Below are 24905 nucleotides of genomic sequence, written 5' to 3' on the forward strand. Positions count from 1 at the left end.
GGCATTTCGGATCTTTAAATAGTAAAGTGTGCAATCGATATCCCATACCAGTTACTCAGCTGTATGGTACTATTTCCGGAATTGCTCATAACTTTTTTGGATGTAACAATTGACTAGCAAAACGAAATTCCCCACGCCAACACCCGGACGGATATTCAAACGGACATTCGAACGGACAAATGGATAACCAAACGGACACGGCACTGCCAGATAGACTCGAATATGCATTATTTTACAGTCGGAAACGCTACCTTTCCATGCTCTTCAACGGAGTCTAATGCTATGATTTACTCCACGAGTTACAGGTAACCATTTTAATTGGGATACAAACAAGAGGTATGCAGAACTGCCACACGATCACAAGTAGACGACATAGACGACGCGATGACGTCATCGGCCATAGTACGGCCCGAAAGTCCCTTTTCAATGCAAATGCAAGTGGCTGACAAATGCTTTCTCTCCAACCTCCGATCCGATCTCTGAGTGAAAAGAGAGCGCAGAGCACAAGCTTTTTGCTTCGTGCTGCTGTGAATCGGCAATGCCGATCAGTCGTGCGGTGGATCTCGAAGCGATCGGTCGCATGCTGCGTGAGATTCAGTACACAAATTTTTAATCCTTTGAGGCTCCAAAAAGCGTCCTTTTGAAAATCAAGAACTTGGTGAAAAAATAAGTGCCAGTTACAAAATAATCCTTTGAAAAGTGCGCAAGAAGGTAAATCCTTTGGAAATGTGTTTTAAACGAAAGATCAGTTGCTCATCGAATAAAATGAATTGACAAAGCTGATGAAACACAAATTTAATTACATTTCACAACTGCACGTAAAAAATTGCAATTGATTGCAAATTTGTTAAAGAATTACCAATTAACAACTGGGTATAGCAAATTATTGAACAAAACAAATAAGAGGCTTGTTTTATGTTTTTGAGCAGCGACTATGAAATGTTTATTGTCTTGCCGGCAAAGTTTATTAACGTTTTGAAAATCGCACAGACACAAAGAGAATTGTAAATAAAAAACCATTGAGTAACGCGTTGTTTTAGTTTGCTTTTCGATATTTTTGCATCTGAGAAAAACGCCGGTTCTGCGCAGCTGCGCGTTAAAAGCGAAGACGTGTGCCAAATAAAAACATTCAGCTGCCAAAAATATTTAGCAACTTGTTAGACTCGAAAAATTGCCTGGCAACTTGGAGCATAAAATTATCACAAAAAAAGTGGCCGCAAAGTGCAACTAACGGAGCAGAAAAAATACAATGCAAATGAGCTAAAAAACAAGTCAAAAATAAAGTGGAATAAAACAAACACGGCAATCAAAAAATTTCAATTTTTGTTAAAAGTAAAGCTATTTAAAATAAATAAACCTAATGAAATATCAAACGGGAAAATCTGAATGATTGATTAATTCATAAAAAGCCAAGTGTCTAATGTTTTCGTATATCTTATTCTTTTGCAGAAAAGCGGAATATTATGAGTTTGCCAATATAGAATTATCGCGAACGGAGTGCTAGTTAGTTATTTTATAAACCCAAAATCCAACTAAATACAAAAGAAAAAACGCACTATTTAATTATGAATCTCGTAATGTGCAATCTCGTGCTGGCGTTCATCGCCATAACATTTTTGAAGACGACACTCGCCTACGCGAATTATCCGACTGAAATAAATATCAATTATTTCGACGTGCGGAATTCGACCTTGCCCATGACCACCTCCCATCCCCACACCAATCCTCCCCTCGGTCGCTACATCCTCCCACCCCGCGAGTTCCACGACGCGGACGAGGACGAGAAGTCCCCCGACTACGAGCAGTACTCCGAGGATCGGGCGATCCAGAGGGACAGGTCGTACCTGATCCAGTTAATCCGCAGGCGCGTGCCTCGTGATCAGGCCCCCCAGCAAGTGAATCCTCGGGGCCGCAGTCTCGGTGGCCCCCACTGGGGGCAGGGCGACAACAATCACCTTGACTCCGATGCCGGCGTCGATGGGGTGAGTACTGTAGCTCTAATCTGGGGGACACACACGAGGGCAAACACTTCGGGGAAACCATCAAAGTCAAGTCCTGCTTGCTCGCCCCCCATCCTATGTTTTCTTCATGTCAATTTCAAGCTGGTCAAATATTTACTTTTATTTGAATGACACGAAACTGAGAAACTGATATGAAGGTAATGTAATGGTAAGAACGAAAAGAATGATGCAGGATCTTACAAATGCAGGCAAATCAAACTTTAGCCAGGGTTAATAGGCTGATAAGCTTAAAACAATATTTGGATATATGTATATTACAAGATCATTCTTTTCTCGAAACAAATCTTCAAAGATAATTTACCCACCAATTTCCACAGATGAATCATAGCCAGTTTTTTTTTCTGATTTCTTGTGGCGATTCTCGGTGAGTTTGTCCAGTATCTGCAGTAGCTGCAATTGCCAGTTGCGCATTAGAATCGGAATGGTAATCTCAGTCGGATCGCAACGAGATGGCTCACCTTGAACCCCACAGCGAGCCAGTGAATCGGCGACGGGTGACTAACCCTGAGACTGGCAATCGCTCCGATCCGATCTGCGATCCCAGCTCTCCACTCACTCACCCAATGCGGATCGAGGATCGCAAAAGCCCACCCATGTGTTGGATGTGCGGCCAGAGGAGTTACACAACGGCGGCAATTATGAAACGTGTTGCGGCAGGTAGGAGCCACCAATTTGGTTAACAAGCCAATTTGGCGGTGTGCCAACGGGAGCCAGCATACTGCCCAGATCCAGACCCAGATCCAGATCCACATTCAGATCCAGAAGAGAGATACAGATACCTGCCCAGCAATCGCTTTCGGTTTCACTTTCCGGCCGGTAATTGTGCCGATCCGTTTAAAATCGACAAAAGGGGCAATCTGCAGAAGAACCTGTCGCTCTGCAGTTTCATTTTTTATTGCATCTTTTTTATGTTTTTTTTTCGCTTCCATGGCCGACAGCTGGTTGATGGCAATAAAAAGGGAAAGGGGAAAAGGGTAAGCGGGTTGCAAAGGGGGTTGGGGATCCTAAAGACATGTTGTTCCGTTATGGTGGTCCCTCGTTAATTGGCCTAATTGACTTGACAACTTGCAACTGGAGCCGCCCTTTAAGGGAAATCAATCGTGTCTAAATATATGGGATTTACTCTGTTTAGGAGCAATTTCACTGATTTACATTTATTACTCCTAATTGAGATGGAACATCTGTTATAAGAATCATTTGATGTGTATTTATTACCAATTAATGCAGACTTCTGAGAAAAAAAATATGAATCGATTTTGTGGAAAAGGAGTTTTGCCAAAAAGTAACTTCTCAGTAACTCAGTTGATTAATTCCGAGATGATTAAACGCATACAAGTTTGTCACAGATTTCTGCGTTTGATAAATCTAAAAACTGATTATCCAAAGCGTGGTAAACGAATGGGCATTTCCAATGAATTTTATTTAATTCGCATCTCAAAGATTTTTGTTAGTTTAGTATTGCTGTGGGGAATGCAAAAACATAAATGTTTCCTTTTAAATTTAATGTGCGTGACTTTCGCGCGAATCGCGATCAAGTAGAATAAGATAATATGGCGCAAGTTTTGGAAATATACATATGTATATTGCTTTGGATTTCCCCAAAGCTGACGACAATCATTTTTAGATTCTGCTATTAATCGCTTATCAGCCCAAGGCCTGCGTTCCTTATTCCCCGTCGCAGAGTCTGGGCTGGATTCTCACTGTTATCGCTTGCACATTTGCCTGCAACTATCAGTGATCCAATCGCATACAGAGGTGCGATAAGGTGCCGGCTATAAGAGATATTTGCCCCATTGGGAAATCGGAAAGTGGGGAATGTAAGGGGGGCTGGAACTTGTGGCAGAAGCACTCAGGCGGCATAAATAGCTTATGGTCTGTGGTCATGATTGTGCCTTAATATCCCTGCTCCCGCTTCCGACCCCATCCTTTGACTTTTGAAAAGAGGAATTTAATATCTGCTCCTCGGAACTTTGTACTTTCCACCCGTCTTTTTGCACTGGGAAATCGCTGCACTTGCCTCTCAGCTTCAAGTCCCCACATACCTTTTCATTTCTCCCTGTGTGTTTACCTCTGCCAGTTTATTTGCCAACGCATTCCGTGTGCATAACTGCACTGAGATTAAGTTCTGGGAATGGGCCCTACTTCTGGGCCACAGAGTTCTTTTGGCACAGGGTAAAAATAACGCCGCTCAATGGAAAATGTTAATATAAGCCACGCAAATGGGTCAGCAACCATTCTGGCATTGCAAACAGCCAGCAAGTGAAAACGAATCGAGTCGACTTAATCGATTAATCATCAAGAACTTAGCTGCTGTTGGAGCAAGGTCAATAAAATGTAAATCTGCATACGTATTTATAGCACTTATAGGCAAATGTGCGATTAATATACAACTTGATCTGGTCGTTAGCACACGACCCACAATTCTACAATCGCAATAGTTGAATGACTAGAAAATGCCTTTATCAACACGGGCTTGGAATAAAAGGAGGTTATCTACGGCAAATGAAAAGTTGGCAAAGAACTCATAAGAGTGGAGAAAAGCGAAGGCAAATTTATAATAGATTGAAGCTTTAAGCACTATTTGCTCTTGAACTTAGTCTTGTGATAAGAAGTATAATGCTGAACCTATTGACAAATAATCAACAGCAATTACTGGTAGCAATTAGTTATTTCGGTTGACATTTCGCGCAATAAGTAAATCAATCAATGCGGAGATTTTTCAGTACATTCGCATAGAACTTCGCAAGTGAATTCATTTCACTTTCAGCTCAACGGCTCATCAAGAAACAAACAATGTTCTCCGCGCCCTATAAAATTTCTATTCCCAGCAGGTCTGTGTCGACTCCGTCTATTGCCACATAGAGTTGAACGATGAAATCTGTTGGCACGCAGCAATACAAATTTTGGGGATATGTGTGTAAATGTCGGCAAGATTTCTGATTTATTAGCAATCTTTTCAAAGAAAAGAAAAAATGAAACTAATGACGGGCAAATCGGCTTATGACATAATAGCAAACCGCTTTCGGGCGGTCTCTCTATAAAGTACTCGGTATGTCAGTGATCTGTTCGTGATTTATGGCCCACAAGAGATCAAGTATTCAAGTATTTCATGCGGAAGCTCTGCATATTTATGACAAATCTATAAAGTTTTATGCAATTCATTTCTAGTCTGCAACACAGCGTCTAATGAACGGAGAAAACTAGTCGCCAAAAGACCAAAAAAAAGCAGCATGTGTGTAGGAAAGTGTAGGGAAACTCGTCGCCAGACCCATAAATTAAGTGTAAAGAGTTCACGCATTTCGGCTGCTGGCCATTATTAAGTGGACGCGACTGTACGGCTGGCTGATTGATCGCCGGCGACTTGTTGGCCATTAAACGGGGCATGCCGCATGCGCCAAGAGTCACGCAATTAAGACCCACCAGCGAATATAAATCACGGCCAAGACGAGGCCTTAATACACTCCTCGCGAACATAAATCATATAAATTCCTTTGTTCTAAATTTAATGGCAATTTCTCCCTATGTTTTCCGGGAAAGTTTTGCGGAACCACACGATCCGGGGGAAAGATGAAAGACATTGTGAAGAATTTGGAAGTGTGTCATTCATCTTTTTACAATATAAATCACATTACGGTGTAAATGATCCCAGGAGATTATGTGTTTGGAAATTCCCCCGTATGTATATAGAATACCTTTATCATCTTTTATAAGTTCCGCAGATTTAAGTGTAGCCAGCTACCCTAAGCACTGATAAATCACCGATTTCCGTGTTGTCCATCGTTTATTTGCGCACGAGTCTCGCAACAAAGTCAATATTTCCCTTTCGTCAGTCAGTGTATCGCCTTTGATAAATTCAAACAAATTGCAGATTGAAAAGTCAATCTAGAGCAGGCCAGACAAGTCGGGAGATCGGTGGATTGGTGTGGCAGCTACGTTTCAATCTCTTGGGCAATCTAGCGACAATCTATCGGTGCGTGTGGGCGTTGCAATTAGAAGAGTCAGACACTCGCAGCCCCTCCTTTCCAAGTCTGATCCCCTCAAGTTTGCCCAGACATGTTCTGCCATTCGACATCGACATCTCGACCGGCAATCGAGAATCAGTTTCTCGATCGATCCCCCTGACGACGACGACGCGGATGATGATGCATCAGTTCACATTTCCGGCATTGGCCGTGCAACTGCAACATGTTGCAGCGAGTTTTTGCTGTGAATGGGCGATTTAATTGGGAGGCGCCTTCTCGACTGGGTAACGCAGCCTGTGGAAAGCGATGTAATAACGTTTTAGGAGATTTAGATTAGGGATTACTTAAAATAAAATGTATTGAAGTAGCTCATATTGTATGAGTAATCTCAATACAAATCTATACCATATGTTTTATGAGTATGATTCAATTTAGCAACCTTTACTGTAGACTTATGCGAATTGAATTGGCTTCGCACTCAAGCTATCTTATAAGTTAAAGTCCTAAGAAACTGTAAACCCATTCAGTTTTCTTTAAACTTAAGTGCCAGCCCTGAAAGCCGTTTGGCCTGTTCTGTGGCCAAAACATCACCGCGCTGTCATTGACATTGGACGGATATTATGGCCATTTATGGTCCCAAAGGCGGCGTCTCTGTGCTTTCTGATTTCTACTTTCAGCCTTGATGCTTTCCTTTTGGCTGCTTTCGTTTTCGCAGTCGGCCGAAAGCAAACAAATATAAAATTGTCATAATAAACGAGCCTAGCAGTGGCGGCAGATTTCGCGGCTACGCTCGCTCGTTAAAAATTAAAAAGCATTTTATGCAGCCAGTCCTTTGCGCATTTCTTTTGGCCTCTCTGAAATGCGAGGCGCGCTGAAAAATATAAAATTGTATGGGCTTTTAATGCGAGTAGTTTCAATTAGGATGCGAAAAGGAAAAAAACACCAAGTAAATATGCAAAGTGTGTCCAATTTTAATTACTCAAGTTAATGGTTGAATTGGAAAGAGGCAGGGCGGTGAGTGCCCGCCTAATTGGCACTACATATACAACGCAAACTGAGTACAATAAGAGAAGCACCCATGACATATTAAGCATACGCCATGTGGTCCATCAGCAACTTCCCCTTTTCATGGCAGTGCGTGTCTGGGCCATGTTTCCATTTCTGGCTGCGCTTTTCCATACATTTTTCCATTTTCGCTGCTTAGCTTTTAGTCAAATTGCAATTGCTACATTTGCATTTCGCGGCATCGCATTCAACACAAATTAGTAACACACAAGCTGAAAGGCCTCGAAAGCTGACTGCCCACGAACTGCGGATGCCCTAGAGAAGATAATGTAGGAATTCAAAGGAAAAAGAAATGGGACATTCCTCGCTTTCGCCTACCATTTAATGAATGAATCTTATTCATTCTTTTCAATGAAAGATTTGCAGTGTAATCTCATTCAATGAACTCGAGCCACTGAACTCTGAAATACTGCATTAAAAACTAAACGTATGTGCATATCTATATTTTAGATATATAATTTAGATGGATCTGTAGAGTGATCTGATTTAATTTACATCCAAAAGTGTGGCACATATATTCATGTTAAGCTATTACTAAATCCAAATATACATATGTAGCTGAGAAAAAGCCTAAAATCTTTCCAATGACTATTATTTATAGATCTAGCAAATTCTGATCTGATATATTATGGTTAATTGATTTCTGTTCGTTCATTGACTTGGCGGACTTTTGCGGAATTCGTGTTACCCTTCTGGGTGAAAATTCTAATTTCGCTTAAGCGATTCATTGCGAATATACTTGCCCATTTATCGTTGTGCGTTTAAATGGGAAATCGGTGGAGAGAAAGATAACGAGTGGAGTAAGGCAATGCACATTCAGTTGGCCCTGTTTGTTGTGCTCTCTTTTGCGAGAACAAATATTGGATTGTACTATAGCTAACTATACGAAGCTCTCCGCCCAACCGCCCCGCCCTTTCTGTCCCATTATGCACCCCCGCACACCCCGCCGCCCTCGCAGGTTTGTTGTTTATTTGCACAGTTGTTGGCGAATTTGTTGGCCAGACTTTTTGTGCCGCCACTGCCACTGTTGATGGTGATTCTCCTGTTTCTTTTTCATCTTTTGCTCATTCACGCATTTTACAATCCGCAAAGAGGGCGGGGGGAAGGGGGTATTTAATCTTGACCAGGTACAACACCTTTAAGCCCTGCAGTTCGCTGTCAGAGGCATAGTTCAGGCACTGCAAAGGAATACACTGGTATAAATATTTAATAATCAAATGGAAGTAACTCACCTTAGCTTTAAATTGAGCTTTACATGCTGTTTTCATTAAGTTTACAATATTACAAGATCATCTTATAGTCTTGGATGTGAAAACTCCTAATTGATTTTAGTTCTCAATGGTAGATTTTGTTTCAGAGTGTAAGGGACTGGGGATCATAAAACTGGGTACTGGGTGCGCTATTTGCATTTGGCTCATAACTCTTTTGATTGCAAATAAACCCACGACAGGCTCTTTATTATTGTTGTCGCTGCCGTTGTTGTTACCTTCTGGCTCGTAAAATACCAAACACAAGTCACACCCACGCAAGGAATCCCAATTGAGGCTAAACAAAAAAGGTGCGGAAAAAAAACAAGAGTGAAAAATAATAAAGAAACTGCTCCTCCGGCCAAAGCATCCTTCAAACGCTCAAAACAGAACAAGGGGCAAATGCAAATGAAGTGTGGTCTCTTTTTTTTTCTTATTATTTTCTATAGCAGCTGAAGCGGGCCTAACAAAAAAAAACCAACTGTTTTCGAATACTGTCAACCAAGCAGACACTTAATAGCTTTTTTTGTTCATTCCTGGGTCCCTGCCTCAACTTCGTTTTTGCACTGAGAAAAAAATGGTCTAGCTTCTATACCATTTTCAATGCACATTCAGCTTATTCTTGCAGCGATCCATTCTTTAAATCTGTAACGAAACTATATTATTACTGATAACCAATGCTTCTGAGCTATTATATAGGTGTCTTTGTAGTTAGGATGTTTTTCTCTCCACGTAGTGCAGCTCCGGTTCCTGCTCCTGGGATTGGCACTCCAGATTGATGGTAATCCGAGGGGAACTGAGGCGGGTGGGCAGTCGCCAGAATGGGACGGGGGAGTCACCAACTGCCAACCTGGATGAAATGGTCGTGTCATGGCTGAGCATGCGTAATGAAGCTTAAGTAGAACTGGTTATAAGAAAGGAGAGCTGAGGAATTGCCTACAATGTAAATGTGCAAGGGGCAAGAAGAAATGGGGAATGGAAAGGAAATGGGGCGGAGTGATTCCAGATCCGATTCGAGTGACTTTGATTCGCATGGGCAAAACGATCGTTGCACTCCAGGAAATCCTATCGAATATTAATTGGCTGAGCAAGGCTTACAAACAAAAGTTTGAACAAGATGAACAATTAACAAGTAGTTAATTAAAGTTCAGCTAAAACATGATAATTGGTGCCTTCTAAATCCATGGAAATAAAGAAATTCACGCAGCACAGAAAGAACTTCAAAATATTGTCTAAAAATAATGATTAAAAGAGAGCCTGATCCTGCCAAGTCAAAATGTCCTTGCAGGTCCTGGCTGGGCATTCATTAACCGAACTGAAAAATAAAGCTAATGCATCCAAGCCATAAGCTGCTTTTGCATGCGGCCCATGACTCGGCATTACCCTCAATTTCAATTCGCAAACGATCTGCTCAGTTTTGCAGCCGTGAACAGGGACCCTTTCTCCCATTTCGCTGGCCATTTCACTTAACGCTTTGGTGACTCTGCTGGGAATGCGAATGGAGTTGTATGCTGGCTGCTGACTGCTGGCTGCTTCGTCCTTGTCGCTCCTGCTCCTGCCGGTGTCATTTTTCTTACATGCACACTTCATTTATTACACCCAGAAGGCAGCCACCCCCCGCTTTTCCGCTTTTCCGATTTTCCGCTGCTACCCCCAGCCCCGTCGCATTATGTATCACTTATATGCATGTCGTTAGTTTTCATGACATTCGGGACGCCTTTTTTGGGGGCTGGGAAAAACGTGGGAAAAGCAAGTGCATCCCTTTGTTGAAAATCGATACGTGTGAGTGTGCGGCAATGCAAATTGTAAAAGTTTTCCCCACACTCGCTGCTGTTGCTCTTTGAGCTGTAAGTGATAGCTTTTCAGGTGCTCTCAGGTGTGGCACGCAGTTTTCACTTTGCACCTGCCCTTGCAACTACTCCCCACTTTCCTGCGGCTCTGTGTGAGTTGTGTTAAAAATCAGTTAAATAAATCAAAATTGCTGCGTGAGCTCTACTTGCCGGCATAAATCAAAAGGCAATTTAATTTGCACTCGACCTTTGTGGGAAAGTATGAGGAAATTAATCAGAACATTCCGACTTTATGTTGAAATAATTTTTAAATATTTTTAAAGTTCTTTGTTTTCCATTAGTATTTGTTCCTTATTTATTTTAATCTGCGTTCCTTGTTTTATGTTTTATATAAAAATATTTACCCGCGTAAATATTTATCCAAATAATCGCCAAAATAAATGGATGCTCCACATGCTGTTTCATACAATACTTGATTGGGTAAATATGGGAAAAACATTTCTTTATGCTGCCCGTCACATGACACAATCCAATTTATTAGCTGCTCCATATTATTCTCCGCCACGTTTTTACTCCAAGAAAAAACGGCAAAATTTTTGTAATATTCATGGGTGAAAAAATATGTGTAAAAGCGGAGCTCTCCCGCACATTGTGCAATAATAATGAAAGCAGCAAAATTTCGTTCTCTGAATGGGAAATATAGTTACGTGTTCGCGGTGCAGCCGAAAAATAAATAAAAAATTAGCCGACTATAACCATAAATAAAGTGTTGGCTCGCACATGTTCTGCAAACATTATGACTTCTATCTCTGCCATATTACAGTATTCTAAACTTTAATTTCTTTCTTTTCATCAAAACAGAGCGATGACTATCCATCGGATCAGCCGGTCAACTCGACGTGGAAAGGTCGCATCCCAGAGCAGAACTTGGTTAAAGAGCTGAGGAAATACAACAGTGAGTATGAGTGTGCTACCCTTTACCCCTTTTAGGGATTGCCTCGTTCGGGGTTCATTGGGGCCATTAATGGCGTCTCCCCTCCTCGGCAATTGGGCTGCAAATAGATGTCCGAGGCGCCCGCCCATGATCATCACGTTCTGGCCATAAAAAATGTGCTAAGCAAATGTGCTAAACGAACTCAATGCGAATCTCTCTGAGCAAAAGGGCCAAGCAAGCCAAACAAGCCGAACAAAACGCCATCAAATGCCCTTTGATGTGGGCAAAGGAAGTCTAGGCAAACAGTTGCGTTCGCAATAATAGAAGCATGCTGAATTATAGGACAGCCCACTTGCCATTTCTTACGCAGCTTAAACTTAAAAAAAATACAAATCTAATTAAAAGCTTATAACAAAGCATTGAAATAGCCATCATTTAAATAAGTGTTTAAATAATAAGAGAAGTACTTCAAGCTAAGAATAAAACAGCTTATTTTCTAGAAAGGCAGAATAACTTCACTTTATATTGCAACTTTTTTAATAACTGCCAGAAAACGTCAGAGCGATATTTGGCATTCCCCAACTGTAACTACAATTCCAAGCAATCCCAGTTGTTTTTCCTGTTATTTACGACAATGGAAATGAAAATGACTGTTTTATCCTTTGGCACGTGACTCTGCTCATGAATGATGGAAAACCAGAGCACAGATGTCAACGGGAAGACGGGTGAAAAGTCAGGCACGCGCTTAACTCACGCACTTCACTTTCCAACCGTAGAAAAGTGAGTGAAAACTGCGCCTTAAGGAGTTGAAAAATCACCCAAAAGATATTTCTCCGCTGCGTTTTTTTCATTTTAGTTACTTGGGCGGTGCATCTGCACTTTCGTTGCAATTAAAAGGAGAGTTTTGCTGGTAAACAAACACAAGACCCCATCTCTATTAATTTAAGTTGTTAGTTTGCCGTTTTTCTCTTTTAAGGAGGAGGAAATTCGAGACTTCCACAGATCTAGCCAATTACTTCATTACAAGACACTAGGCTAAACAAAATCCACACTGAGACTGGGAAAAATATTTTTTCTTCAATTTAGTTGAACATTTATTTGGGCTTTACTTTTTTCAGAGAGTTCTATGAAAATCCTTGAGGGAAAGAAAGCATTGATTAGCTACTTAAAGAAACACCTTATATCATAAATTTAAAGAAGTTTTTCCCAGTGTATTGGTAATTGCGAGACAACCACAAGCTAATCCAGACCCCTGACAATGAAATGTGAGCTCGGTATGTCTCAATATTTTTGTATCTCCACCCCCTTTTCGCATTTTCTCTGCATTTTGCATTTGAGTGGAAAATTGTTGTCGCTTAATGGGCGCGACAGTGTTGGGATGTTGGGAAAACCGTTAAGAGCGTGTGGACAGCTCCACAGCAAAAGTCGTGGAAAGTGTGTCACTCGGCCTGGGAAATTGTCAATGGAAATGCCTGTGGATGGTGTTGTAAATGGCTAATGATGCAATTTTCTTATCACAGCGATTTTTGTTGATTTTTCGTTTCAATTGAGTATGTTACTTAATTTGCCGCTAACAAATATTTAATCATCGCGTATGCCTAAGTTTGCTTTCTTTTGGTGTCTTATTTATTCGGGGACTCACACTGTTTAAATGCAAAGATTAATATTGATTGAACAAATATTGCCGCTTGAAATCGACAACGCCTTATCGCTATTCTTAGAATCACATATCAAGCTGTTTTCAATCGTATGTATTACATACATTTTTAGGCGTTTGTTTCTAAAGGTTTGAGTTGACATAATGATCTTAATATAATTACTAAGGATTATAGGAACTTCTCTTGTTATTTCCTTCACTAATGTGGTGTGTAACATTCTGCAGCTATCAAAATGATTTTATTGGCCTAGTACAACTTTGTAAACTGTGATGTTTTGGGGATCTCCCCCTTACCTCATCGCCTTGGGTTTCCATGAGATTGGCCCACATTTTCATGGCCACTGCCGTCAAGTTCAAAGACAGCAAAGCAGACTTTCAAGAACACTGCAATTGCCCCCCTTATACACCACACACCCCACTCCCCCCATTTTCCAGGCCACCGCGCCTCTGAAAGCCCTGTGTTTTCAGCACTCCTGGCTTGTTGAGCCAGAGCCCCTTGAATTATTCATGTGGCTGTTGTGGCTGGGGCAGATGGAGCCAACTCTGAGGCTGTCCAACAGCTCCTTCTGCGCCCTTCTGGTCGCCACTGCAACCTGGAGCTACCACAAATACACTGAGCCAAGACTTGAGTTATAACTGCTTTGAATTACATCCTAGTTCCAGAATCATTCACAAATATTCTTTTATTGATATGTATATATATTCTGTAAAAGCAGCCCCAAAATAGCATTATAATTTTGCTCTTGCAAAAAACAGTAATCTGCATGGGTGGGTCCTAGTATTTTGTGGCAGTGCAACCATTCACACCCACCCCTCCCAGCGTGCTCGTTATGTTGATGATTCAATCATGGAGCATTTATGAAAATTACATGTGGAGCCCACAGTTGATTCTCCCTAGGAGATTCGCCATCAAAGTTCTTCTCCCAGTAGCTGAATGAATGGGGACTGGGACTAGGACCTGGGATTAGCTTGGCCAACTGCACATTGGGTGGTCTTGGAGCAAGCCGCTCCCTTCGATTCCCGCCAATCCGCTTGCTTCCTGCCACTTTATGGCCGACAGGCGGCCGAGAAAAAGTTAATTCCGCATGCAAAGATCGCTTCTGGGTGTTGTTGGTTTCGGTTTTTTTTTTATGGTCGCGACAAAAGACGATAAATAAAACTCGCGTGCAACGGTAAACTTAAGCCAGCCAAAATGGCCTTAAAGGGGCAATCTCCAGCAGCCGATCAATAAAAAAATTGCATCTCACAAATGATCTTAAGCCATTGGCATCGCGAAAAGCCAGTGGGCGATCGAAAACGCTACCGAATCGCACGCAAATAGCACGCAAATCGCACGCGAGTCGCGCGCGAAAGGCATTGAAAACGCAAGGAGAGAATTTCTGGCAGTTTACTGAACTCACCGATTTAGTGGGCTATTAAGTAACAAACCCGTCGACTGGTTATTCCAATGACACACATATGCAGGCGCTGAATTGTGTTTATGTCAATGGGTTGCATATAAAAATTAAACATTTTTGGGGATTAGTCAAAGCAGCAGGATGCATTTTAGTGCTTAGTGCCTTCAGTTATGACTTGCATGTTTACAACGATCATAAAGAGAATTTCAAAGATAAGTTATAGCAACAGGATTGAAGGCAGTTGAAAAGATGCAATAAATATTGGGTACTTGAGCATAGAGCACGCTAGCATTTAAATTTAACTTCCGTCGGTAGACTTACAAAGGTAATTCAATTATTTTTAATTGTTTTCCTTATTACAAATCTAAATTTCTTTACCTATGAACGATTTTTTGGAAAATGTATGCCTTTGTTATCAAGCGTTGGGAAAGTTTTAATGAGCTTTGTCCGAGTCTTAAATCATTTTTCTTCCTTGTGAATTATGCATGTGTATTATAAATGATGGGTTTCCTTGCAGTTTCGCGTACCAGGGAGCTCAACAAAATGATCGAGGCTCATCTGCAGCTGATGGCAAGGGAGGGCATCTGCCAGGTGCCGCGGCCGGAGGTGGTCCACATTACGAGGGAAACGAACACGGTCTACTCGCCTCGTGCCACGATCCTGCACAGGTGCAGCGACAAGATCGGATGCTGCGAACCGGGATGGACCTGCCAAATGAAGAGGAACGAGACGGTGGTGCGGGTGTTCGCCAAGGTGCAAGGCCGTTACTCGGAGCCCTTTGTTGTGCCGATGGAAAATCACACGGAATGCGGATGTGTGAAGGTGGAAACGCGCCGCAAACGGAGTCCCATTTGCCTGTGTCCCAAGCACTTCAGCGACTTCAGCTGGACGGGATCGCAGGTGGGGCACCAGGAGGATCACCAGGAGGTGCGTCTGTGGGAGCGGAGGGAGCAGCGCTGCCGATGCGACTGCCACCTCAGCGACGACACGTGCAAGAGGCTGAAGAACGGCGTTGAGGGATTCTCGGTGATGGAGCGACGGTAAGTTGCCGCTATAAGTACACTCACCCCATGTTTTGCCAGTAGTATCTTTATTTTATTCTTAATTGCTTTAACTATTATTTCATTTTTTGTATTGTTTCAGCCGCATTCAAAGTGGGGAAGTCAGTCCGCCGTTCTGCAATTACGGGGCGTATGATGTGAGGAACGGTCGATGTCCGCGCCCAGGACTTCCGAATCGGAATCCGAATCTGCAACCGTACTTCAAGTCAAGGCGTCAGAATAGCAAAAGCTAAACCAAATTCCCATTGAAAGAATGAAAACCCAGCACTGTACACGAGCTGAAATCTATATATATGTATCGTATAACACTGGTTCAGAAGAAGATTTCTATCCCCAGTAATGATGCAAGTTCGTGCTATGGAAGTAACACTGTGGTTAGAGATACGCGATGGCCATAGAACAAAGAAATCCAGAACTGATCGTTTGGATAAGCGGGCAAACTAAAGGCATACTACGTTTGGTTGTTAGTATTACGAGTAATAATATTATAATATTAAAGACCGATTCAAATTACTATTTGGACCAAGTGATTACTTTACAGAACATAAACTTAAAATGTACTTTTAATTAAGCTGAGTGTAAGATGCCAGTGAAACTAGATAAAATCAGACATTGGGAACTGAAAGTATTGGTTCTTTCGGCCTTTTATCTGAAATGGCTACAGTGTTTTAATTATAATTTATTAAAATCGTAAGAATCTGTCGAATTCACAATCACTGTAGCGCATTCATAAAAAAGTCTCAAGCAACTGTAATTTTCGGTCCTCTTGAAAAATAAATTAAACAGATTCCCAAGTTCCGATCAGAAGTATTGAAAAACAACATTCGAGTGTACTTAAGTTATTGTCGATTAAGTTGACCTCCTAGCTACTTATTTAATATAATTTTGTATGCAATAAAAATACTTCTAGTCACAGCAAGCGATTTACTTTTCTGAGTATGGCAATCGTTACAATTAAGAACCCATAAACTATGAAATAAATATCCAGGGAGTGATATTCGATCATATTAAGTTGCCTGGCGGGATTGTACAGATTTTTAGCTCCTCTATGTCGAACGATGTACTCGATCCAATACGTGGCCAAATCACTGGAACTCATTGGACGATCGCGATACAGTTGAGAAGCTTTCAATATAGTTTCAGTGTAGCTGGAATTGCTCATGATTCTAGAAATGGCCTTCGCTAGTTCCGAGTGCGTGAGATTGTGAGTGGATAAAGTCAGTCCCCAGTTTTTTGACTGCATTCTCTGGAGATTGGCGCGTTGATCCCCAATTAAAGGTAGTCCCAGCATGGGCACTCCATAGAAAAGAGCTTCCGAGATACTTCCTTTTCCTCCATGAGTGATGAACAATCGAACCCGGCCACTTTGCAACAACTGGGATTGGGGCCACCACTTGGCGACCTTCAAATGGGGATAATCCAAACTGATGGCACTTCCATTGGGTCCATCGTAAGTCCAGTAAATGTCATAGTCCGGAAACCGAGCAAAAGCTTTCGTGAAAGTCTGCACTAGTTCGTCAGTTGACTTGCGCCAAGTGAAACGAGTGCCCAAACTGAAGATGATGAGAGATCGATTGCCAGCTGATATTTCCAGAGGAGTCTTGTTTAGCTGTTGCTCTAGCACAATACCTCCTATGTCCACCATACTGGGGACTAATGGTGCTATGGGACCCTCGCTGATCATGTGGTGATTACTTAAAGCCAGAGCCACCGATCTGCGCATGGTTTCAAAACTAGGGTATCGTGGTTCGGGAAAGTGCAAACTAAAAAGGTAATCACAATGGATCTCATTTTTGCATGCAACTATTTCAGCTACATACCTGTAGATCCTTGCCAGCACTCTCCTCGCCATAATTTCCATGAATTTCTCCCAAATTCCAAACACGCTGGCTGAGATTCCACTCCGCTGGTGGCTATCATAGGGCTGTGGGACATACCAACGCTCCTCGGGATTGCCCATGATGCTGTTGACGAATCCGGTTGGCTGTTGGGTGGAAACTATAGCCACCGGACAGTTGAAATGTGCAGCCACTCCCAGCAGATGATCGTTGAAATGATAGCCCAAGAGGAGGAGATCATAGGGAGTTCTAGGTGGACTGCTGAGAAACGCCTTCCACTCCGGCAGATCCAGCAGATCTCCAGAATGTTCCAGCCGCCTAAACATCCGTTCCAGACGTCGAATAAGATCTGGGGAGGATCCCTCTTCTGCTGGCTGCTTCCAGGGAATAAAAACGTGTGACACATTCCCCCGAATCTCTGGCTCCTCCAGCGGCAATGTGGTGACCAGGGTTAAGTGGTGACCCTTCTGCAACAGAGCCCGACACACCGCCAAATGGACCATTAACTGCGACCGGTGCACATTGACAAAGACACCCAAAATGTGATGGGACTCCACCGGGGCTGGGCTATCAGCCAACAGCCACAGCAGGAAAATGCCTGTGTAGCCCATCCATTGAAGTGACAAACTGACCGGCGACCGCTTCATGACTGAAGCTCCCGACTCAAATTCACATTAACAGCTAATTAGCGCAGTCGCACGAACTCACCATAAATCAATCAAAAAGATAACAAGTAATTTGGTTACCAAACGACACCAAATGGAAACCCGTGGCGTCACGGAGCTGGCCCGTTCGAGCCATTAATAAGTTTAACAAAATCGGAGAGCACGGTAATTAAAAGTATAGGTAAACTATAATTTATATTTAAGTTTTAAATCCAGAACAAGGTAGAGCTATCGTATAATTTTTGAAATGTTTGCTTTTATGTTTCACTTAGTTCATTGATATTCCATATGTTTCGCGCAGTCGTTAAACACAGCGATTAATTAAAGTAAACCGCACATCAACGCTCGATGAACAAAAAAGTTAATCACACTAGGATTTCAGTTTATTTGCGGTCTTTGCTTTAACAGCATTCTAATTGAAAATGGGAAAAAATGAGAAGTCGTGTGGAAAAATTGCTTACATATAATTTGCATTTTTCATATGACAGATGGTAATATGGTATCAAAAGGAATAAATATTTAATGGAAACTTTGTAACAAAATTAAATTTAAAGTAAGTAAATTGATTACAAGAGTGTTGAGACAGTTGCTTAATTCGTACCTAAGGTAATAGTTATAACCAAAATAACTTTTATAAGCAATGACTGGGATATCCTCCTATTTCTTGGGCAATTTGGAGTAGAAGTCCTCCAGAAACTCCTTTAATATCAACTTGAACTTTTCAGCGTGTCTGGCCAACTGCAACTTGGCCTCACTGTCCTCGTTGTCCAGCATCTCATCCGCTTCCTCCAGCACTTGGAGGTAGTGCAGCCAAGCCGTCTCCAGTCCCATCACCTGCTCAAATGTTTTCTCGCTGAGCTGCACCCGGTACTTGTGCAGGAGCACAAAGAGTTCCAGCATCGGAGTAAATGCGGATTGCTTCACTGGCACGTCCTTCAGGAGTTTTTCAAAGAGCTGCTTGGCAGCCACCGTTTCACGTATGGTTCGCGGAACCTTCATCACATTTCGCTCGTTGTGCCGCATATATCGGTAGACGGCTAAAAAAAGAAAAATATAAAATAGGTGATAGTTCTTATCTACATACCTTCTCCAAATAATGGATAGTAAGTATGAAGCACTTACCTCTCATCAAATTGGTGCCATGATCCAGCAGCATTTTAATATTCAGAGCCTGCCACTTTTCGATCCAATCCAGGATGGTGCTCTTCAGTGCATTCTGATTGATCAGGATAAAGTACACGTTAGTGATGGCATCCTCGAAGATGACATCATCCGCCAGGGCACTGTAGTGTTCGATGCCACCCTCAAAGACGCCAGCCGTCCGAGATTTAGACATCAGGCGCTGGCGGAATTCCTCCTCCGTCATCTCCCAAAGGACACGATTCTTATTCCACACCGATTCGTATTTAGCTAGCTCCTCTCGCTGAATGCCGATCTCCGCTTGAATGCTTCTCATCAATTCTGAGCACTCCTGATCCTCCCGAAACACGCTGGCGAATCCCTGGCGCTGCTGCTTCTTGGGGAGCTTTAGCTTATAGCCCAGTCGTGGAAACTGATCCAGCATGCTGCGTATGCTATCCACGATTCCATTGATCATACCTCCAATGGCCTCCATGTCGGGAGTAAAGACAATACGACCATCTTTCACATCCGATTCGACGACAATAATGGGGGCGAATGCCATATCCTCATCGCAATGCAGCGCCTCGTAGAGCTTGCTCAGCGAACCACGAGCACTGGTCATTAAGGAACTGGCTAGCATGTCATCCATATCGTTCACATAGGCAATCCACTCAGTAGACATCTGGCATGAAAATCAATCGGATAAAAATAAATTGTAATTCAATTAAATTTAATGCTTGCCTCATCATCCACCGATTGAAACTGCCGACTAAAGGCTGACAGTAGCTCCACTACACTGCTGTAGTAGCTCCTCAAGATGTCACCCGAGGAGCTCAGCGTGCTGGACAGCTGTTGCTGGAACACAGATATATCCACGGAGCCTGAAAACGCAAAGTGCAGCAGGCAAGTGCCGCAGATTTTCTCACAGATCCTGGCCACGCCGCGATTAGCACGCTTGAATATGAGCACTAACTCCTGGAACTCCGCGATGAACTCTGTGCCGTCTTCGAAGAATTCCTCATTGAACTCGGACCCGTAGGTTATCTTGAACACCCCAGGAGCAAGTTGGCGATCACACGCTTGTATCAGGGGTCGAAAGAGTTTCCGTTCCCTCTCGCTGAGAACAGCCAAAATGCGATTGTGACTCAAAGCAAGTTTGATTATACCATTGTATAAGGATCTTATAGTATCGTATCTTTCGTAAAGTTTCTTCATTGTGTTGGGAATGGCAAAGCCCATCCTTTCAAAGTGCTGGGCCTGCTCGCACAGCTCCAGAACGGAGGCATCGATATTGCACTCCAAAAGTCCCTTGAATTTCTTACTACGTACAACCAGATAGCGATCCAAGCGCTGACTAAGGTCTCCCGAAAAGCCGCAACACTTGGCCACCCAGTCTTCGTAGGCCAGTCGAATTTCCTTTTGGAATTCGTGACGCAGTGCGTCAAATTTAGCCAAAGCTGGAGATGATTCCTGTACAGCCGGCAACCATTCGGAGTTCTTCAAGCGATCTCTTAGCCAAGTCAGGCGTTCGAGATTAATGCGGTAGCTGAGAGCCATGGATACGTGTTTTGATAGCCAGGACTCCTGGCTTTGCTCCTCTAGCAGTTTCCTCGACGTAGCATCCATTTCTTTGGAGAACATTCTCCACAGTCTGCTCGTTTCCTTTAGGTATGTTTTTCTCAGTGTTCCTCTCTGGCGGTACGAATAGAATAGCATGGATTGCAGAGCCTCCAACGTTTCCTCAACATTGGACACTTGCTGGAATACATTGAAAATCAGCCTCTGGATGGTCTCCTCCAGTTTCTGCATGTCCCTGCGAAAAGTAGCTACGTCCGCGTACCAATCTGAACGATGAACATTCAGGATATATGCCTGGGAGTCGCGTTGTAGCTTGTGCAAGGTGTCCAGAAACTGATCCTCCACACTTGCCGCAATCTTCTCTAGCTCCTCGCCACAAGTGCCGCCGAAAACGGGCTTGGGTATGCTCCCGTTTTCATCTAGTCGTCCAAATACAATCATGGATTCGCATATGTCAATGACATCATTGAGCCGTTCCACAAAGGCATCGATGTGGTTGAAGATCAGTCCCTCATCCAGCTCCCAAGGCATTTCGGTCTGTTTCTGGGCAAGCTTTACTGCAATTGTATCGTAGATTCCTCTGTAGGTCAGGCAGCATTCAATGGCCTCGTTGCAAATCCTAATGCCGAAACGCGGTTTGCCCGAGAGGATCTCCTCCACCTTCGTTTGCTCTGTGCAGAATCTGCAAAGAGCAATCCAATATTTAATCTTCTTTGGAACTACTGGTGTAGAAGTACCTTATGATCTGATTGCTCAAATTCCGGAACAATGCAGCAATTAGTCTAGCTGTATTGTAGTATTCCGAATTCAGCCAAATAAAACGTATGAGGTGGATAATGCGCGGCAAAAGTTTCGTCAAATCCGCCGGGCTTGTGGCCGCATCGATTTTGGAGCAGGGTTCAATCAGCAGATGAAGGAACTTAATATTCGACAGAGACTTAAGAAGCTCCTCCTTGGCCCTCTCAATAAGTCCATCCATTTGTGGCATGTGCACGGAATTGGCGTTGTGCAAGAGCAATAGCACCTTCTGGACATCCGATTGCGCCAATTGATGGTTGATTCCTTGAAGGACTTCATCTGAAAAGGATAACAAATTACGAAAGTAAAATAGATATATATCAACTTCATTTACACCACCTTTAAATGAACACTTCTAAACTTACAGCGATATTCCCAGAACTCAAACTCATCCCGCACGGTGACCAGATCATGTGGAACCGTCAACGTGTCGTCTGCCAGCAAGGTGCGAATCTGTGTGGTCCAGTAAAGAGCGATTCCCTCCAGGCTTCCGACCAAATACCTATCAACATGACCAGCCGTCAGCTCCTTAATGACAAAGGGGACGTACATCACGGCGACCCCAGAGATTTGATGGTGCATTCCGGTGAGAAATGCCAGGAATCGGTCCATGCTGGAACAGAAACGATTTCGCACCGTGGCGTTCCATTCGAGATAGTTCCGGAAGAAGGGGACGTACAGGCGATCCAGTAGCTCCATCAAGCAGCCATCCACATCGCTCGTCAAGGTGCCAAAGTTAATCTCATCGTGAAATCCCTCCACGCTGAAGATCTCATTCGGTTCCCGGCGAAAGTAGCTGAGATCCGAGACACATGTGGCAGGCAAGCCCAAGCAGGCGGATAGGACATCCCTGTCGTAGTAGATGGTCAGCAGGGGTTCGTGCACCTCTAGGAGCCAGCCGCGGATGATGTCCAGTGTTCCCTCCTTCCAGTCCCTGTGATCCAAGCAGCTCAACACACTCATCCGCTGAACGTAGCCCACCAGTTGGTTCAGTTCCTCGTCGCTATAGGATGGCTTCGGGGTCTCCGGACGCAGCTCCTCCTGGCGCGGTTCCACGCTGCGCTCTGGGATTAGGGATTAAAAGGATATCTGTAGGGCAAATACGGACCCAAACTCACCCTCATCGTCCGTGAAATCGGAGTCCGTGAGATGCTCATCTTCTACTGCGCTTGAGGAGGCCATTTCGCGGAGTTTTCACACACCAAACGCACAGAAAACTTAATAAAAATCCATGGCAACCAAAAGCCGGCCTTTCCGTTACTTCTTAGGTTCGCGCTAAGCAAGTGCAGTATTTTCTAGCTGCATTTCCGGCCGCTTTCAAAAAATACCAAGCTATTGCAGTTCAAAAATTTGAATTGTAACGGTTCATTTTTGTCTTGGTATTTATTTCAAAATTGCATACAAAGGGTTTTTATTAACGAATCCTTTACATAAAATTACAAAATCCCGATTATCCGATGTCGAACTGAAAGTGTGAAAACCATATCAATTCTGGGGTGGCCTTTTTGGGGCTTTTCGGGGGTAGCAGACTTTGGTCACACCAATCTGATCGCACAGCGGCGTTCCATTCAAAAACTACTATTAAAACTTAAAACTCCTGGTTAAATGGCGTTTTCAGCCGAAATCGAGAGGGTGATGGACCAGGGCAACTGTCTGATGCCCGACATCAACATTTGCCAGAGCGACTTGGCCAATCCCACCGAGCCATTTGTCACCAAGATCATGGTGCACTATCTGCGCTGTTACGGCTTTCGCCTGGAGCCGCCCTATAAGATTGGCACCGAACTCGGACACTCGTCGCGGGAGGCGCGCGTCTTCCTCATTCGAGTGTGCCGCCAAGTGGAGCGCATTGTCCAGATCAGCTTTCCCAACAAGACCTACAACTATGTGGATATTATAAAACCAGGTGAGGGATTGAGGCATTTCTCTCAATTTGGTACGAATCTAAACACAATTAACTATTTCATGTCCTCAACATGTAGCTGTTAAAAAAACGCTGGCTACCCTGAGCTACCTTTTCAACCACCTGGCCTACTACAAAGTGTTCAAAAAGAAGGTGCTGGGACCTGTAGAGGAGGCCGTTAAGCTGAAGGACTCGCTGACAGCCGAGGTGAAGGCCAAGAGTCAACAGCTGGAGCAATGCAGTCAGAAGACCGAGGATTGCGAAGTGGCCATCAACCAAGTCAAGAAAGATTTGCAGGATACACAAGCAAAGCTTATTCCTTTGAAAAAGACCTGCAGCGAGCATGAAAACTCTCTGGAACTTCTCGCACAGCAGCAAACTGAGCTGGACAAACGTATCGGTCACTGGGAGCAGCTTGTGGTGGATGACAGTCAAGTGACTGAACTGCGAGAGTAAGTGCTGTCCAACAAGTCTATAGTTTCTTTGCTTATGAAAATGTCAAACATTGCAGGAAGATTAAGAGCGCATCCTCGCATGTCGAGAGCTGCAAGGCGGAGCTGGCCAGCAAAAAAGAGGAGACGAATGAACACCGCCGGATAATCGAAAACAGTAAACATATAGCCACCGGTTTAGAGAAGGCCACGGCTGTGCTTTCGCTGTGCAAAGTGGATGATTACAAGGAGAGCTACAAGCAGCTGGAGGCGGTGGAGAAGCAGTTGCCCACCTGGACGGTCAATTATCACAAGCGCCTTCAGGATGCAGAGGCCAAGAAGCAGGAACTCGCTCTTTGTGATCAGCGGTACGAGGAAAGAGTGCAGGAAAACGATGGCGAGAATCACAAGCTGCATAACGAACTTAAGCAGCTGCAAGTCGATGTTGAGGATCGCAAGAAACGTCTGGAGGATCTAAGTAATAGCTTGATCGAGCTTGACCAGCGAAGTTTGGGGCAAGATCAGCTGTATGCCATGTTAAGTGAGCAAATCTATGAGGCTCTCGGTCAAAACTGGCAGATGAATTCCACTTAATATACTGATTTTATTCTATTACTGCAAAACAGCTCAGCTCGTTTTTATGGTTAGGACTGAACAAAGGGGTCGGTGCCGGTTTACGTCTCCATTTTCTTGCTCTCCAGATGGGCCTTTAGCTGCTGGCTGAAGTCATCCTCCACGTTGTCGTCGTCCCAGTTGTCCTCCCACACATTCAGCTCCTCCTCGTCGTCACCAACACGGAAATCTGCAATAAAAATTATTAGAAACTGCCGATGTACCACATTACAGGGACCAACCTTCGGCGGGAAACTCTTCGAACTCATCGTCCTCCTCCAGGAGACCCAAGTCTTCGCCCTTGTTGTTGGTCTCCTCCTTCTCTTTCTCCTTTTCCTTATCTGGTGCAGACATTTTATGTGCTTTGATTAATTCAAACAATGTTTTTGACGCTATTCGCGTTTTTTGTTTCTAAATGATGCCAGTCACTTTTTATTGTGTGACCGCAGCTGTACCGTCAAAATATACCAAAGTGAACTAGAAAAATACTTTTAGAAATACCATTGACACCCGAAAGTGATGACATGGCTAGCATATAGCTCGAAAAAAGCAAAACCATAAATAAGAAAAAAAAAAAAAAAATTTTCGAGGATATTATATATTATATAAATCTAATTTATATATATATAATTATAATAAAACTTTTCCTTTTCCAGAAAAAGAATTAAGCAATTTGTGCTTAATCTATTCACCCCTAAAAATTCAAATGCAGGCTATTACAAACCGGAAAGATTTGAGTGTTCGCATAAATTAAAGTCTACAAGTTTCTCGGGTTTGCTATAGCCCTTAAAAATTGTTTTATATGCATTTAATGATTTGTATAA

The 24905-nt window shown here is 43.2% G+C and overlaps 5 protein-coding genes across 5 annotated transcripts; 2 read left to right on the forward strand and 3 right to left on the reverse strand.

Annotated features, from left to right (window-relative positions):
• The first annotated feature begins 575 nt into the window (after positions 1-575).
• On the forward strand, positions 576-15378 carry LOC122620465. The gene is made up of 5 exons (XM_043797944.1): positions 576-711; positions 1450-1982; positions 10947-11040; positions 14591-15113; positions 15217-15378. Exons 2-5 carry the CDS (start codon positions 1566-1568, stop codon positions 15365-15367), a joined length of 1185 nt encoding a protein of 394 aa, XP_043653879.1. The 5' UTR covers positions 576-711; positions 1450-1565; the 3' UTR covers positions 15368-15378.
• Positions 15379-15409: 31 nt separating this feature from the next.
• Positions 15410-17619, reverse strand: LOC122620456 (UDP-glucuronosyltransferase). Its single transcript, XM_043797933.1, has 2 exons — positions 16955-17619; positions 15410-16897 (listed from the first exon to the last, which is right to left on the reverse strand). The coding sequence occupies exons 1-2, from the start codon at positions 17617-17619 to the stop codon at positions 16045-16047; spliced, it is 1518 nt and encodes a 505-aa protein (XP_043653868.1). The 3' UTR covers positions 15410-16044.
• A 675-nt stretch (positions 17620-18294) lies between these two features.
• Positions 18295-22317, reverse strand: LOC122626285 (dynein-1-beta heavy chain, flagellar inner arm I1 complex). The gene is made up of 6 exons (XM_043806482.1): positions 22254-22317; positions 21501-22199; positions 21075-21414; positions 19501-21019; positions 18760-19441; positions 18295-18674 (listed from the first exon to the last, which is right to left on the reverse strand). Exons 1-6 carry the CDS (start codon positions 22315-22317, stop codon positions 18295-18297), a joined length of 3684 nt encoding a protein of 1227 aa, XP_043662417.1.
• A 362-nt stretch (positions 22318-22679) lies between these two features.
• On the forward strand, positions 22680-24192 carry LOC122625324 (polyamine-modulated factor 1-binding protein 1). The gene is made up of 3 exons (XM_043805434.1): positions 22680-23041; positions 23118-23490; positions 23550-24192. The coding sequence occupies exons 1-3, from the start codon at positions 22741-22743 to the stop codon at positions 24061-24063; spliced, it is 1188 nt and encodes a 395-aa protein (XP_043661369.1). The 5' UTR covers positions 22680-22740; the 3' UTR covers positions 24064-24192.
• LOC122625331 (probable 26S proteasome complex subunit sem1) lies at positions 24054-24526 on the reverse strand. The gene is made up of 2 exons (XM_043805446.1): positions 24324-24526; positions 24054-24271 (listed from the first exon to the last, which is right to left on the reverse strand). Exons 1-2 carry the CDS (start codon positions 24433-24435, stop codon positions 24144-24146), a joined length of 240 nt encoding a protein of 79 aa, XP_043661381.1. The 5' UTR covers positions 24436-24526; the 3' UTR covers positions 24054-24143.
• Between the last annotated feature and the right edge of the window lie 379 nt (positions 24527-24905).

The sequence above is a fragment of the Drosophila teissieri genome, chromosome 2L (assembly GCF_016746235.2).
Source record: "Drosophila teissieri strain GT53w chromosome 2L, Prin_Dtei_1.1, whole genome shotgun sequence".
Taxonomy (NCBI): Eukaryota; Metazoa; Arthropoda; class Insecta; order Diptera; family Drosophilidae; genus Drosophila; species Drosophila teissieri.

Bases quoted from the DNA above. Each gene is read 5' to 3' on its own strand.
- LOC122620465 (XM_043797944.1), top strand. From the start codon at position 1,566: ATGAATCTCGTAATGTGCAATCTCGTGCTGGCGTTCATCGCCATAACA. The intron at 1,983-10,946 runs GTGAGTACTGTA...TCATCAAAACAG, and splicing joins CCGATGCCGGCGTCGATGGG to AGCGATGACTATCCATCGGA. The intron at 11,041-14,590 runs GTGAGTATGAGT...GTTTCCTTGCAG, and splicing joins AGAGCTGAGGAAATACAACA to TTTCGCGTACCAGGGAGCTC.
- LOC122620456 (XM_043797933.1), bottom strand. From the start codon at position 17,619: ATGAAGCGGTCGCCGGTCAGTTTGTCACTTCAATGGATGGGCTACACA. The intron at 16,898-16,954 runs GTATGTAGCTGA...TTACCTTTTTAG, and splicing joins GTGCTGGCAAGGATCTACAG to TTTGCACTTTCCCGAACCAC.
- LOC122626285 (XM_043806482.1), bottom strand. From the start codon at position 22,317: ATGGCCTCCTCAAGCGCAGTAGAAGATGAGCATCTCACGGACTCCGAT. The intron at 21,020-21,074 runs GTACTTCTACAC...TGCTCTTTGCAG, and splicing joins TTGAGCAATCAGATCATAAG to ATTCTGCACAGAGCAAACGA. The intron at 19,442-19,500 runs GCAAGCATTAAA...TTTTCATGCCAG, and splicing joins TTCAATCGGTGGATGATGAG to ATGTCTACTGAGTGGATTGC.
- LOC122625324 (XM_043805434.1), top strand. From the start codon at position 22,741: ATGGCGTTTTCAGCCGAAATCGAGAGGGTGATGGACCAGGGCAACTGT. The intron at 23,042-23,117 runs GTGAGGGATTGA...CTCAACATGTAG, and splicing joins TGTGGATATTATAAAACCAG to CTGTTAAAAAAACGCTGGCT. The intron at 23,491-23,549 runs GTAAGTGCTGTC...CAAACATTGCAG, and splicing joins CAAGTGACTGAACTGCGAGA to GAAGATTAAGAGCGCATCCT.
- LOC122625331 (XM_043805446.1), bottom strand. From the start codon at position 24,435: ATGTCTGCACCAGATAAGGAAAAGGAGAAAGAGAAGGAGGAGACCAAC. The intron at 24,272-24,323 runs GTTGGTCCCTGT...TTTTTATTGCAG, and splicing joins CGAAGAGTTTCCCGCCGAAG to ATTTCCGTGTTGGTGACGAC.